Source organism: Helicoverpa zea, chromosome 5 (assembly GCF_022581195.2).
Source record: "Helicoverpa zea isolate HzStark_Cry1AcR chromosome 5, ilHelZeax1.1, whole genome shotgun sequence".
In the NCBI taxonomy this organism is placed as follows: domain Eukaryota; kingdom Metazoa; phylum Arthropoda; class Insecta; order Lepidoptera; family Noctuidae; genus Helicoverpa; species Helicoverpa zea.
In genome coordinates, this window is record NC_061456.1 from 1993723 (window position 1) to 2010684 (window position 16962).

The 16962-nt window shown below is 39.1% G+C and overlaps 1 protein-coding gene across 2 annotated transcripts in view; it reads left to right on the plus strand.

The window, feature by feature from the left end:
* Positions 1-582: 582 nt before the first annotated feature.
* The window catches only part of LOC124630250 (four and a half LIM domains protein 2), a 178975-nt gene continuing 162595 nt past the window's right edge, over positions 583-16962 (plus strand). The window contains exon 1 of one of the 2 annotated variants that reach the window (XM_047164037.1): positions 583-907. In XM_047164037.1, the coding sequence (XP_047019993.1) occupies positions 860-907 (48 nt within the window). In that variant the 5' untranslated portion in view covers positions 583-859. The remainder of the gene's footprint in view (positions 908-16962) is intronic. The other variant, XM_047164038.1, reaches the window with a different exon arrangement.

Genomic DNA, 16962 nt, shown 5'->3' on the forward strand with positions numbered 1-16962 from the left:
TATTGTCGTTTTCCTACTCTAATGAGAACATAAAAATACATTACAGTTGACAAGTGAACTAGTTTACAGCGGCACGAGATAACTATTCATTAACAAAAAATAATTAAAGTATCCGCAAACAAAGTTTGAGATAAGAAGTTCCTAGTATTACATACTGACCGACAACGTTATAAGATCAAGAGTCACGCCACACGAGATCGCAATAATTGCTGTCCTTTATCTGTCGATAAAAATGTAGCTGGTGACGTCACCGTCGCAGGCGCAACGCAAGATTAACCGGGCGACCAACTAAATATAGAGTGTAAACATGCCTTAAGTGAATCATGTGCGCTCGCTTCAGCTGTAGTAAGTAAACATTTGTGGCATTGAATGTCATGATTGTTCAACTAAAACGCGCCTAGTGTATTTTTTTGAATTAAAAGGTTTATCCAACCCTTGTTTGCGGCGTGCATTCGGAACTTAACCTCCAAAACTTAAGGCATTGTCCGGCACGTAAATAATGCAGGGCCGGTGTGGGTTTGTACGCACCTCGGACGGCGTCGTGTCGGCCCGATCTCGCGGCTCGCCAGTAATTCTCGAACCTCGGGGCTGTCGACTCGCCTCGCCGCGACCCGTTTCAAGTCACAACTTCTCGATAACTTATCAGCGAATAATTGCATGAAGTCATCGATTAAATTGAGTGCAGTCTAACGTTTGTAACCAGTTTTATTCCTTGTTTGAACAAAATTCTCTTTAAAAAGTTGTTAAAGTTCAATGCTAAAGTTTGACAGTGGTGAACTCTACAAGTGTCCGTGAAAAAGTTGTGTGCGATCCGATTGGTCGGTTTGTTTTGTTTTGTTGAGTCGTGTCCGGTAGCAGGATGAATGGAACGCCGGCTAGGAGGCCTAAGAGCGCTTTCTCTGAAATGGTAAGTTTCACTTAAGATTCCCTAAGTGTAATAGACTTTACCAACCAAATTTTTTTTGGTAAAAATATCAGAAATTCCTCTGTATTTTTATGTTATGTTGAACATCATTTCGTTAAGGTTTATTTTGTGGACCGTAGCAATGAAAGCCGGACTCTTTCCCCGGGCAGTCCCTTCCCAGTCCCCCGGCTTCGAAAGGGTTACTTACACTCTATTACACTGATATCTCGCAGTTCTCTTCTCGTCGCGAATTAATTGATCAATAAAATTCATGTACGATACGTGAATGATTTATTGTTTTGTTTACAGTTTGAGTAACTGATGAGTAATGCGTTCTGTTTAACTTTTACATAATTACTATTATGTGTGGTCCAACATATGTTTTAGTTTACAGTAAGTTTATGCTATGTTATCGATCGGTTATCGGTGATAATCTTACAGACTATAAACGGCTGTTTATCAATTAGGTCCACTGATAGACTAGGGTATATTAATTATCAATTATTGACAATTAATTTAGTTCGCTGCTGCTTGATTGCTTCGTTAATTTATCAATAACTGAACTGATAATGTAGTGTTTACTTTTGTATCAAAATTTATAGAAATATGTATTTATGTACCCTTAAATTCAAACATTATCACTATGTTAAATTAAAAAAACAGCACAGTAACGCAAAATCATATTCACAAGTTTTTTTCATCACAAATGGTCTACTAGTTTAGTAGATGGCCATGAACCATACGACAGACGTATAAGGGAATGCGCCTTAAAATTCCGAGTATTGTACGAGCATAATGGTCTGACTTGCCTAAGACCATTAAGAATAGATTACAAGAACATAGGAAGGAATTAACTGCCTAGGAACCAATTATATTGTTAGGGTTATACTTCAATACAAGTTTCGAAAGAAATTACATCTAAGCATTAGATACTTAGAGTGGCTATTAAAAAATATTTATTGAGAGACTGATCACAAGTTGTATAGAGGTATATAAAATAAATAAAAAATATGTTGTTTATTTCAAGATTTTGTAAAAAATAAACAGGTTGAAAAAACTGGATTTTTGTTAATCATTATATCTCATAAGCATGTGAAATGAACGTGAAGAAAAAATAAGTAGCTCTAGACTACAAACAGTCAAAAAACCTTTTAACAAATCTAAATTCCTTGCAATATTAAATAAACACCCAGAGGAAGACCAAACAAAAGATGGGTGAATGGTCTAAAAGATGACTTGAACAACAAGAGAGCGAATTTTAGTAGGTATGACAAAAGACAGAAAGGAATGGAAAAGGGAAGCATATTACGATGAACCAGTAATAGTAGGGCAGTAGCCATGTTCCCAATTTCATTAGCTGATGAAGAAGAATTTAGACACGAAGAAAATGTCATGTTCTACTTTGGTAAATCCAAAGTACAGGTGTAAAAACCTGCACTCCTTACTCTTTTCTCATTTAAGAATGTCGTCCATCACGTGGATCTTAGGGTTAAAAATAAAATATTCACACACATTTTTAATACAAAGTGCATTTTGCTTTCTTAAGCATAAGTAGTGGTGGAAGTAAAGAGGTAGTACCTCATACTGGTATATATATAAAACCTTCTAACCTTTTGCATATAACCTCAATATACTAGACATGGCTGGTACGAGTAGCTTTCATCTCAGCTTTTCCTCTCTTGAACGACCTTCTTTGGCTTAAATTGTGAAAATATTGCTGCATTTGAATTGAGAATCGCACTCTTCTATTTTTGAAGCCGTCTAGAAATTACATGACATACAATCAACCCTATTAAACCCGAGTATATTATTCTCTAAAATAACCCTTAATATTTCAGTCAATTCAGATAAATGTCCGATTTAGGAAAACAGATATGAAAAGCGTTTCAGAAATGAAAATCTTCAATAGTGTATCTTTATTTGCCACTTATGTTCCTAAAAAAACGAATTATTAAATTGACCTCAATAGGAATTAAGGGGAATTTGCACTATAAGTATACATATCATATTTGGCTATTCCAACTCTATCCCAATTTCAATTCTTCAAAACAGTCAACTTCATGATATTCTCAATTAGAATTCTACATTTTCATCTCTTGAAGACCCCAACAGTAACATAGAACACATAATAATATTATGCTTCTGATATTACCTTCAAGGGACAAAGGGTTATTATTACAAAGCATTACCTTATAGACATTTACCTTGCCGTGTATTTATAGTTGGGTGAGACGGGAGTGTTGTCATGGTTACCAGTAACTATACTCTGTTGTAATATTGTGCAACTATATTGTTGTTTGACTCAGTGATGTTCAAACGATTTTTTGGATGCTTTTGAATGTAACCAAAACTGACCTTTTTAATACGATATATAATTTTTAAGAAAATTTTAACATGTCTAATCACTTCTTTTTGGAAAATCATCAACTAAATTCGTGAGTCATTTGATGATATCCCAGAAAAAATGTCACGCTGTGGGTGCAATGGGAGAGAGTTTCTGACTTCTACTGACTTATACCCATTCTAATTCCTTCTGGAGCCTCTTGTATATCATGGTCATTGGACTTGGACTTGGTCCGTGATATAACTCTTTCGAACAATCCCCTTATCGTAGTCACATTGTAAGAATTAGGAAAGTAAAAATATCCAAACATAATTGAATGATAACATGATATCACAATATTTCCCATAAAAAGAATACCACATCCACTAGCCCTAACAAAATACCCTTTCTTGTCAATATTATGCCTTTCGATAACACAGCATTCGCTATTTAGTCTTTACGTAAGCCACGTTAAGTCCGCATCGGATTCCATTGCCAATGTAAGGGTTATGAGAATATTATCAGGGAATTCCAGGGCTCAGTATCTTATTTTGGAGGTATCGTTTTATCATGACCTAGTTACCTTTCATCATTTTTAGTTTGGGATCTTTGCCTTGTATCATCGAAATAGCCGGTGAGACTGACAGCTGACCATAACATAGTTGGGAAAAGGCTCGTTGGGAGAATTGCCTATTACTCATCACGGTGAGCACTCTTCGCGTTTATGCGACTACCAGGCCAACGAGGCAGTTCTACCCCAGCCCTCTTTAAGAGTGTCCTTAATTCCTTATTTGTTTACAAACCTAAATTATCCATACTCAGCATTAACGGCACTCTTGGCAGGTGATCTGGCCTAAATAGGTATAATAACCAAAAAGGAGCCCATTATAGTTGAAGAACATTTAGGAAATATGTTGTGATCCCGTTTAGACACAAGGATACGTATTAGGTATTAATTTATGTGTGTTTTTTTATGTGCCCCAATTCTGCTGTTTGGAATACTTTCCAGAAGTTTTGTCAGCACAGAACAATATAGAAAAAAGTTTAATATATCTTTTGTATAGTTTTCGCCAAACTCGGTCGCGAAGCTGCGGAAAGGGGAATTATTGTTACAGGTCAGGAGTAGACAAAAGGAGAATATTCCCTTAACGGCATTTGGAAACAAGCAGAACCATGAAACAGCTTTTTAAACCCCACATAGCTTAAAAAAAAACTATGTTTATAAAATGACAAATGTATGACGAAATGCTACCTTATCCAAATCAACTCTACTCGTAAAATCACAACGTACTATTCCATAATTGAAATCAAATTACTTTGAAATTTGAATTGGAAAATGGAATTCGGAGTTGTATTCATAAACGTAGGCGTTCCGATTCGCTTGATTATCAAGAATGTATTTTTTACTACAATTATGTGAGTTCCAATCGAGCGGTTAACGAATTAATTGTCGCGGCTTATTTTGTTATTTTTAAACATATCATGTCTTGGTACTAATTAAGCAATTAATTGTACTCGTACGTACAACGGATCGCACTGGATGATCCTTGTAAAATAAGGCATCGTAGAGCAAAAACTTCAGTCTGTTTATAAATGTTTTTATTGAAAGTTTCAACCAGCGCCTTCTGACGATCAATTTTGTCTAACACTGTTTAAAAATTCATAAAATAATAAACTAATCATAATTGGTTTGCACGCTGCAATTCTGTACTCTGCCTTAAAAGGCTAATCGATATCGAATGTTCTAGAAACAAGTTCCTGAGATTACAAAGATGGATGCAAAAACTTAATAGGTTGCTTAACCTATACCTTTTTTTTTTTTTTTTTTTTTTTTTATCGACGTAAAATCATCAAATGACCCCTCCCGCTGTGGGTTAGCAGCGGTGAGGGAGTGTCAGACTTTTACTGACTAAAATCGTCGTGTTCCGTCATAGGCCTTTTATGTACCAGGGCCGCGGTATCTCTTTCGAACAACCCGCAGCCCCGGCAGGCCTTGGCCCTGCTGGGCCCCGCTGGGGTTGCTGACGTCTCTTTGAGGAGCGCGTGGAACAACGCGCGCCGTCGACACGGGTCTGTCGTCTAGGAAGACAGAGGGACGATGAGCCACCCGAACTCACCGCCCACAGACCCACGCCTACGGTGGCCGGGAGTCATCTCGCGACACCCGGCGCCCATGGTGTCTACCTGGTCCAGCGCGGCGGCCGGGATGAGAGGTGCGAACTCTCTGGCGTTCCGCCTCCTCCTTCTCGAGCATGACCGCTTCGCAGAAGGAGGCGACGGCATCCCATTCCCTCTCGCCCCGGACCATGGCCTGAACCAGGGCCGGACGCGAGAGGTCGCCGCCGCCCAAAGCCTCGACGAGGACCCGGCGGTGCCCTTCCCATGCGGGGCACACCTGGACTGTGTGGTCCACCGTGTCCTCGGGGCTGTCCGCACAATGGTGACACCCGGGCGCCTCCTCACGACCGATGCGGTGCAGGTACCTCCCGAAACAACCGTGTCCGGTGAGGACCTGCGTCATGCGGTACGTGAGGGCGCCGTGACTCCTCCCGAGCCACTCCTCAAAGAGGGGACTTACCGCCACGATGGTGGCGTGCCCTGCACTGGGTTGCGATAGCCGCTCCCTCCAGGCCACCATGAGATCGCGCCGGAGCTCCGCCCGCTGCGCGACAACTTGCCGCGGCAACGGGGTTTCTCCCCGGCGCTGAGCCTCCTCGCGCCAGTCGTACAGGCGCAAGAAGACCCTCGCCTCCAGATCCCACGGTGGCAGTCCAGCGAGTAGGCCAGCTGCTTCGCGGGAGATCGTGCGGTACCCCCGGATTAGCCTAATGGCTATCACCCTTTGGGGCACGTTCAGGTAGTGCACAGCCCGCGGCCGTGCCGAACGTGCCCATACCGGGGCCCCGTAAAGGGCGCTTAACCTATACCTTGGTAGGAAAATAACCAGAGTCTGACTCATGGCTATATTCGGCGAATAACATCCCAATCTATCAATAAGTACTGACATTTATCCTTATGACTTTGAAAATAAAATAAAAGAAGACCTACAAACATTTTGTTACTTCATTATTTTATAAGAAGTTCAATGTTCACATTCACGGACTTACATATTCATACACATTATCAAACTGTGTTTTGTTTTCTTCTCTTGATCGCCTTTCTAAATAAAGTGGTAGTATAGAGTTCAGCCCCACATCTCTTTCCTCTCCTAACAGTCCAATCATCGTCTTAATAAACTTCATTTAAATCAGGTTTTGCTATTTTAGTGAAATAAATAAATTTGTATTTTGTATTTTTGTTTATGTCTTCATTTGTATTTCCTATACATGGTTCCACATTAAAAGATCCTACAACGAAAAATCTTCTAAACCCACTTCCTCCCCATCGATCTTGATTTAATTACCACACAACATGCGTAAGAGCATATAAGAGCATAATGCACATTCAATGGCTCCCCTCAGCCGTGACTCCCCTGCATCATGGCAGGTGGGCGGGGCTGATCTCCGATATGCAGTGCTTCTTTATTGCATGGGCTCGTATTATTATTTTCAAGGCTACTTTGGTAGTTTTATGTGTTGCATTGCGTTGATATTGCTGTGAACAGAAAGTTAGTTGAATGTTTCATGGTAAAAGTTTGCCTATGCGATTCCTTGGGGTAAAATAGGTACATGATAAGCAATTTGAAGAAGTTGTAGCCACTTGAAGCATCGGTGAATATCGAATACTTGCAATCTATACTCTACCTACAGTAACTAGTAGTAGAACTTATGTTTACTTAAGGGTAAAACAGGTTACACATTAGAAATGACCGGGGATAGTCCAAGAGATTCCAGTAAAAAAGAGGCACCTTTAAGAAGCTTTCAGTCAAAGACAAAAATACCAAAAAATACCTGTTGAATACCTAATCGATATTGATCAATTTATTCCAAAATAAATGGCCAGCCGACCTTCGTGACTAAACGTCGAAGGTTTAATGACCCCCAAGATTATATTGTAGACAAGTTTATAAAACTACAAATTTTGTAGTTTTCTTAGTAAGACTTGGACTTGGAGATGTGACAACTCATTCGCCTTTCAGATGATTTGTACTTTTAAAGTACCTATTTGATTTCAATTAAAATTACATGTATTGTGACATAACATTATCTGTACTTAGTAGATTAACTATTTAACTATTGAAAATATTTAACAAAAATACAACAGTTCTAAACTTAAAAAAAATAAGAGCAATGTATACCTATCTAAAGGACTATAGCATCCTGGAAGTGTCTCAAGCAACTCAGAATGACTCAGCCAGAAAGAATCAAGAATCGACCTTCGAATTTAAATATGAAAAAAACAAGAACATTATATAATCATGGGTTCAATAACCCCTGCCTTCGCTAAGTCTAACACTTAAATGTGTAATAGACTAAAAGCAGTCCAATTTTTTATACTATTAAATATAAATGACCTTGTTATACGGTTGGTATTAGAAGAATGTGCTGGATAAGTAATGTCGCTTCCTGTATCAGGTTACTTTGCTATTGCAGAGTAAAAAGTGCATAGTGGATGCCATTTATGCATTTCCGTATTTGGTACGGTATAATCTTTGATATGATATTAAAGTCGTGGTGGTCTAGTGAGTACAGGACCCACCTCTCAAGTATGAGGGCGCTGGTTCGATCCCAGGTCAGGCAAGTACCAATGCAACTTTTCTAAGTTTGTATGTACTTTCTAAGTATATCTTAGACACCATTGTCTGTGTTTCGGATGGCACGTTAAACTGTAGGTCCCGACTGTCATTGAACATCCTTGGCAGTCGTTACGGGTAGTCAGAATCCAGTAAATCTGACACCAGTCTAACCAAGGGGTATCGGGTTGCCCGGGTAACTGGGTTGACGAGGTTAGATAGGCAGTCGCTTCTTGTAAAGCACTGGTACTCAGCTGAATCCGGTTAGACTGGAAGCCGACCCCAACATGATTGGGAAAAAGGCTCGAAGGATGATGATTCTTTGATATGGAAACTAACATTCATACTTCTGATAAACCTATAGTTATAACCTGGAGTAAGACATAGAAAAAGACGATTCTGTTATATAATTGCATGATCTGTGAATTCTGCACCTCCTTCTTTAGAAAGTCAGTTGAAAATGTTAAATATTGATGTACGCAAAACAAATTGACATCATCCTAGTGACTAGATCTTCTAAATACTGTTTGTCCTTTACTTACTCGTGTATCCTTTGTTATGATCGTCCTTAACTTATTCTTGTATCCATAACAAACGCTGGACACAATAAAATCCAGATAATTGACAATGAGCAATGAAATAAAACTGCAGTTAACATCAAATAAATCAAAGCTAATGAGACTAACGGCGCAGTTAATGAGCTGTGTAGTGATGCTACAGCTCAAGTGAAACAAGTAAATTATCAGCATCACGGTCATGATCACTAACGGCGTGAGATGACACATCTTCATAAATAGGCTTCACGCGGAATACTTCGATGATTTCTGTAGTGTCAATTTTCACTTTTTGACACTTAGCCTAAAAGCGTAATATTCAGACAACTAGTTTTTCCAAATTAAGCGGATGCTTTTAAATGAACTGAAGCTCCTCGTTGGGACTACATGACTAATCAGTCATTCTCTTTTGCTGAAATGATAAAGGATAAATATCAGTGTAATAGTAGGAAGGATATTATGTATTATATTTATCAAATTGTAGACCATATCCGTATTGTAGATTATTTAAATGACCAATCTCTCTTTGGCTGTACTGGCGTGATGAAATAACATTAAACTCAAACTCAAAAACGTTTATTCAAATTAGGCTGATAAATCAACACTTTTCGAACGTCAAAAAGAAAAGACCGCCCCCAAAACTCCAGCCCTTCACCACTTCCTATGTGTTTTGGCTGGGAAGAAGAAGTGGCGCAACAAACTCCCCAGCAACACATGTTAGGTTAGAAGAACCAGAAATAATACAGAACAAGTCAAACTTCACAAAATAGGGGTGTTATAAGTTTAACCGCTATATATCTGTTTTTGTGGCCAGCATCACAAATTCATACTCAGGTTTATAGCAAAAAGAACAATATCTAATTTTAAATATCGAACAAGCCTATATCATAATACTCAAAACAATAGAAACACTTCTGACATCAGACGATACGTGGCGACGTCACCGGTCCTCATACGACCTGCCAGACGATTTAGGCGCTTGTACAAATATTGTGAATATATTATTCATGAGTGAGACATGACATGCAAAGGTTATTCACTACCAGGGATACCTAGAATAATACAGAGTAGAACATGACCTGAGTAATTCAACTGCGATAGATACGAAGGTATTTATCATTATTTAAAACTGTTAATGAATGGGCTTGGTTATTATAAGAAAATTCACATGAAGCTGTTTGATAGTAAAGGAAAGATTGAATTATTTCTTACTACACTGCTACAGAGAATTATTGCCGCTAGAAACTTAAAAAATATTTCCTTTTGTTACTGAGTAAAAACAAATATTTAATTAAATGTGTAATTATACATATAGCCATTTCCTAAACATTTGCTTTGTCTAATTCGGCAATAATAATATGTTTCCTACTTTATTAATATTAATGGCATCATTTTATTAATTAGAACGAGTTTCCTTCCTCCAGTTTTGCATGAGTTGCTCTGAATAAATGAAATAAATAATGTGAACGGAATTTTTATTACCAAGAAATACCAAATTGCGATGTGGCTAGAAAATTGTTACTTATGAAGACGGCAGATAAAAGACTGCAAAAAGAAAAAAATCAAACGCCGACCCCAAATAAAATTGAAATAAGGGCAGGAGGATACAGTATTCAATCATAGTTGACTTGAAGTATTATAGTTCGGCCATTCAGAGAATGCGTTCCTGACACGTCGCGATTGAACTGACGACGTAACTTTGCAATGGCGTTGCAGTTACGATAAAAATATTTTTGCTGGTTGTTTACCGTTTTAACAATTGAGGAGCATTAAAACAACATTATTATATCAATAATCAATGAATGTTATTACGTCGTCAGTTCAATCGCGACGTGTCAGGAACGCACTCTCTGAATGGCCGAACTATAGTAATCAATATTATTTATGGTTGAAAATAAACAAAAGGCGATACCTAAATAGCCTAAATTTTAAAGCAAACGGGATTCCCCAACAAAGTCACGAAATTGGAAAAATTATATACTTACGTAAGATTTGTTTCTCACATTATACCAAATGTGATAATATTAAACATGCCTACACTATCTTAAAACAACATTTGTATTTGGCATTAACAGAAACAAGTCTAGCGGTTCAAAGGCAGATTCTACTTTATTTGTATTTATAGCGACAATTTTGCGAAAACAACTAATTCTTGTTGTATCGGGTTACGTCATCGGTTTGATGTTGCGTTATTATGTAAGCATGGACAGAAGATCTACTTATTTTCATTTACAAATGCACTGCTTTGGTCATCTAATTTATACTTAAAAGGCGAGGTTTAAAATATCTGCCGCTAAAATTAATCATCATCATCGTCCATAGGACTCCCACCAAGTGTTTTCCTCTTTGCCCCAAAGCACCTTTTTTTTTAATAGGAAATCATAATATGATTCTTTCCACTCTGAGTCCCTCTCAGGCTTAAATAAACCACGTTCCTTCTTCAGTCCTTTATGTACCAGGGCCGCGGGAACTCTTTCGAACAACCCCGCAGCCCTGGCAGGCTTTGGCCCTGGTGGCCCCGCCAAGAGTAAAATGGAGGCGTTGGGTGGATACAAAAATAATGCGGATATGACAAAGTCTACGCTATGTCTATCTATACTATACGAATGAAGCTTTACTTGTCCTGCTTGAAAGTCTTGAAAATCTGCTTGAAAGTAATTTTGATAATGGAGCTTCTGCTCTGCACCTACTCTATGTTTTAATGTTTAATTTAATACGGGGACGTTCGGCAGTCGCGTAGGAGCAAAGGTTGCGGCTTGTGGTGGGACCGGATGGTGCAACCATGCATTTTTGAGCTACAATCATGTGAGAAATGGGAGGACTCACAGGAGAGAGGTGTGGTTAGGGTCCTTATGGTAGTGTGAATGATGAATGGCATTTTAATGCTGACTATAATGTGTGGAGTTTATCACACTACTTTGTCATTATAGCATTTTATCCACCATGACGGATTCGGCTTCCAGTCTGACTGAATGCAACTGAGTATCCGCGATTTTTACTTCTTCGATCTATTTAGCAAGGTAGCCCCCTGATAAGCTGTTAAGGCTAGTTAGTAGACTTTCTAACTTCTGACCATCCGGAAAACTTCTATTTTCACTATTTTTAACCATGGATAAATTTATAGGTCTTCAGCAGAAAGCTTGAGGTTTTCCTTAATCGAGCACCGAAAAAATACCAAAGAGATATTCATCCTACTCATAACCAAAAGACACTTCTAAGTACGACAAAACACACAGTCCAATTCTTCGCCAGTTTAATTTTATTCAACATGCGATACTTTAAGAGAAAATGTGTCTGAACAAGAAATAGTGCACAACACCGCATCGCTGGGTAACTTGAACGGCTTACTGACTCACTACATGTGATATTTATACCTCATAATGTCAAACCGTAAGGTCACACGCAAATACATTCGTTGGAGGCAATGGAGAATTCTTCACCTACTTTTAGAATATCAGCTAGCAGTAGCTTTTGGTATGGTTTGATCGGCTTTTGTTGTATTTGAGAAGCACGCTGAGCAAATTCGGTATTAGTTTTTAGCCTAGTTTGGATATGGATACATACATGTATGTTTATGCCTTATTGGTTGTGTTTTTATGAATAATAAAAATCGCATTTGCGGTAACAGTAATTATAAGTACTATAATTACAAATTCTGCAGGCTATATAAAATTAAGGCTTTATTTTTAAGAGAAAATGATACAACATTTTATTGTGTTACAGTCCTTCTTACGTCTGTTGTCCTCCTGTCTAATGCAAATGAAAAAATATGCATAAGACACATTAAAAACATTTTTATCACCATCATATACGCTGGGTTACCTAACCAACTGTTTATGATAAACATGCCAGTAATATATTAATTGCCTTGCCAATAAATCTTCTATAGTGCGGATCGAATATTGGTGTAAAAAGCGCCTGATTGATTCGGACGTCTCGCATCATGGTGTGTTTGAAAAATGTTCAAACAAATGACGGCTATAGAAGACTCTTGACCACAGGAACGTGGTAAGTATCACCATGGAAGATAATTTGATGAAAGTTACAATACCAATGAAATGGCCTGCCTTAAGGTCCAATTTTTCAATCGCCAGATAAGTTTTATTTTGCTTTTACCTGAAGAATGATTCTTCTTTTGACGTTTTGACATTGACATCCATTTAAATATGAGGTTTGTCTTTGTGAAGCATAAACACATACATAGGTAAATACAGATATTTTTTGACAAACTACAGTCTTTTGACTAAGCTTTACCTCATACCATTTAACAATGTCTAATTGAGGCGCTATTTTGTTTCACCAAACAGAGTTCAGTATTTCCCGGATTTCCGAACAGGAATTTCCCTGTAATACTGAAAATCAAAACCCGATTGAATCAATGCTCGAATCTGTTTGCCAATACGAGGAATATTCTGGTAGTAATGAATGAATCCTGTGTGTTCCATGTAAATCCATTTTCCTAGAACTGTTGTAGCTCAAAAAGCGCGCATAGATTAGTTGTATTGATTGTCTATGTACTAGTTGATTGTGTCAAAGCTACAATATATCATGAAAATTGCAATTGAATAGACTACATGCGTTTGAGTCCATACCTCATACAGAGTTAGAAATATTGCCACGTTTGGGGCATCCAATCAAAGTAGTATACGATTTCATTTCAATGTTTATTTATTTTCATAGTTTTTCATACTTACCTACTGTAGACAAGTTAGTTCACAGTTTTGTTGAGATATTTTATTTTGGTAACACTTCTACAACAGTAGCCAAAAATCAAGATCGGTACCCATTTGATGACAATCGGCTACTATAACACAGGCCACATATAAAATATACTTATTTGTAACAAAATATGAACTTGGTTGGCTACCCCTGTCGAACTCTAAAACAATCGTCACATACAAAGCAAACAGAGTGAAAACTAACCCAGTAATTATAATTAATAATTGATAAGGTGCAAAGGAAACCAGTCTCTATGACCAGCACGGCAGCTTTCTATACCAGGGGATTACTTTCACCATAGACTCATGGGTAATGCAAACTTCTATTATTAGGTACCGTGTTAGTGAACTTGAAATGGCACCATCGATTTTTAGTCCATGGTCAACCTTTTTTGGGTAGAAAATTCTTACATACTTATATGGTTATGAAAAATATGAGATGTGGATGATGTAGTTAATTGCACACACTGATTTAAACTCTATTTATGGTTTACTAAATCATTTTAATGTGACTATCTATTATTGTGTCTGTTTTTTCACGAAAATAAAAAGATATGAAATGTGTACTTACTGAGTTTTTAATTATGTTTTTCTAGACATACAAACTTACAGTGTCTAGTTAAGTACTTTTTGCGTACGTATTAACATATTATCACCATTTTTAAGGTTTATGAAATAACCCTTTGGTTTCTAAATCCCGAATCATAACACATAATTATAAGCCATTAACGTCAATGTCTCGAAATGTGCATCACACGCGGTAAGTTTCAAAACCATAATTAAAAAACATCTTTCACATTAAAATTAATATTCCGGTTAATGTACACAAGATGATCCTTGAAAATCCACTAGCGTATGACGAAGAATCTGATAAAACGCATCCGCCATGTTTTTCAACGATTTCCACTGCTTCAAAAACGTGGAATCTTTTAAAAGTGGTTCAATCTGGTTATGTGCAGTTGGCAGAATAACAGTTTCACGCAAAATATTCGCTTTAGTGTTCTTTTTATTTAAAAAATCGTGGTAATGTTGATGTGGATTTTTTTACATATATTTTAGTGTCTTCGAAGTCCTATATTATATAAAAATTCATGGTGGCCTAGTGGGCAAAGAACCAACCTCTCGAGTATGAGGGCGCGGGTTCGATTCCAGGTCAGGCAAGTACCAATGCAACTTTTCTAAGTTTGTATGTACTTTCTAAGTATATCTTAGACACACGATAGATGGCACGTTAAACTGTAGGTCCCGGCTGGCATTGAACATCCTTGGCAGTCGTTACAGGTAGTCATCATCATCATCAGCCTATCGCAGTCCACTGCTGGACATAGGCCTCTCCAAGTGCACGCCACTGAGATCGATTTTCGGCTTCTCGCATCCAGCTCCTGCCAGCCGCCTTGCGCAAGTCATCACTCCACCGTGCCTGAGGACGTCCTACACTACGTTTGCCGAGGCGTGGTCTCCACTCCAGAACTCGTTTACCCCAACGGTTATCGGTTCTTCGGCTAATATGGCCAGCCCACTGCCACTTCAGCTTGCTGATTCGGTGGGCTATGTCGATGACCTTGGTTCTCTGACGGATTACCTCATTTCTGATGCGATCCCTCAGAGAAATGCCGAGCATAGCCCTTTCCATAGCCCGCTGAGCGACTTTAAACTTGTGAACCAGCCGCACCGACAGTGTCCACGTTTCGGCTCCGTAAGTCATGACAGGTAGGACGCACTGATTGAAGACTTTTGTCTTTAGGCACTGTGGGATCGACGATGTTAGGACTCGACGTAGCTTCCCAAATGCAGCCCAACCCAACTGAATTCTCCTATTCACCTCGTCCTCAAAGTTGTTTCTACCTAACTGCAATGTCTGCCCGAGGTAAACATATTTCCGAACAACTTCGAGAACGGCGCCGTGTATCGCTATCGGTTCCGGTAGAACATGTTCATTGAACATGACCTTGGTTTTGTCCAAGTTCATCCGTAGGCCGATGCGTAGAGAAGATTCAGCCAGGTCGTTCAGCATCTGTTGTAGGTCCTGCAGCGTTTCCGCCATGATGACGATATCGTCGGCAAATCGCAAGTGAGAGATGTGTTCGCCATTGATGTTGATGCCGCGTCCTTTCCAGTTCAGCGTCTTGAACATATCCTCCATTGCATTAGTGAACAATTTCGGGGAAATAACATCCCCTTGTCTCACTCCTCGATGCAACGGTATGGGCCTTGTTTGCTGATTCTGTACTTGGACGGACATTGTAGCGGCTTCGTAGAGACATCTCATCACTTGGATGTATCGCCAATCTACTTGACAACGCTGCAGGGACTCCAGAACAGACCAGATTTCAACCGAGTCAAAGGCCTTCTCATAGTCCACAAATGCTAGACACAGGGGCTGATTATACTCTTCGGTCTTCTGTATAATCTGCCGCACTGTGTGGATGTGGTCTATGGTGCCGTATCCGCTCCGAAACCCAGCCTGCTCCGGTGGTTGGAATTCGTCGAGTCTTCGCGCAAGTCGGTTCGTGATCACTCTTGAGAACAGCTTATAGACGTGGCTTAGGAGGGAAATGGGTCGATAGTTCTTCAACTGGGTTTTGTCTCCCTTTTTGAAGAACAGGACGACAACACTCCTACTCCACGCCAGGTAGTCAGAAGCCAGTAAGTCTGACACCAGTCTAACCAAGGGGTATCGGGTTGCCCGGGTAACTGGGTTGAGGAGGTCAGATAGGCAGTCGCTTCTTGTAAAGCACTGGTACTCAGCAGAATCCGGTTAGACTGGAAGCCGACCCCAACATAGTTGGGAAAAAGGCTCGGAGGATGATGATGGATGAAGTCCTATATTATATTTTCTACACAGAGCGTAATTTTGTCTACTTTGCTATCAAGTAGGATAGCAAAGTAGACAAAATCTAACCCTTCCTCTACTAAAACAAAGCAAAAAAATCTTCAATTTGATATAAAAATCTCCACATATTATGGCTAAACCCTGCACTGCAGTTTTGGTCCACCGCACCGCGGCGCGTGTATCGCTCGCGTTGTCAATCCGGTTCCGTCAAAGTGGTCCGGTTTCAAATCGGCCGGATCACCGGACGGCTTTCCAATGGATGCAGTGACTAGTGACGCGAAATAGTTGGGGTGTGCCTACTGTATTTTTTGCTAGGGTTTCGTTTGAGTTAGTTTAGTTATACATAGAAATAAATGTTTGTTAATCTTGTCTGCCTGAGTAATTAGATGGGTTTTTGAGTAACATCTGTACTTACAGGTATCCGAAGTTTTTACAACTAAGAAATAGAATCGTAAATACGATAGTAAGTTTTTTTGTTTGTTACGCATGGGCTGAACCTATTGAGACTGAGATTGGCATAAAGATGGCAGCATGAGATCTTGAGGCAGGTGGCAAAAATGCGGATTTCGGAGAGACGGAGATTATGGAGATTGTGGAGACGGGGATAAACTAGGTACTTTTTATCCAGGTGTAAGAAGTTGCCCTCGGGTTTTGGACAAAGTGGCTGGCAGCAAAAATATATACTTAACCTAACCCAATATTCCTAACAGAACACAATATCTCATCAGGGTTAAATCTCCATTTAAATCTACTCAAGACATATTTGCAAAGGATTAGTTTCCCAGTAATACCATTGATAGCCCATAAAGGCATCACAACCCTTTCAATTAGGATTCCTATAGATATGGCCCAAACATGGTCGTCCAGACTATGAATAGGACTTGTACCGTATAAGGTGACCGAGATTTCAAATGGATATCAATTTCTATAGATTGCAACACAGATCTAGATCTTTTAA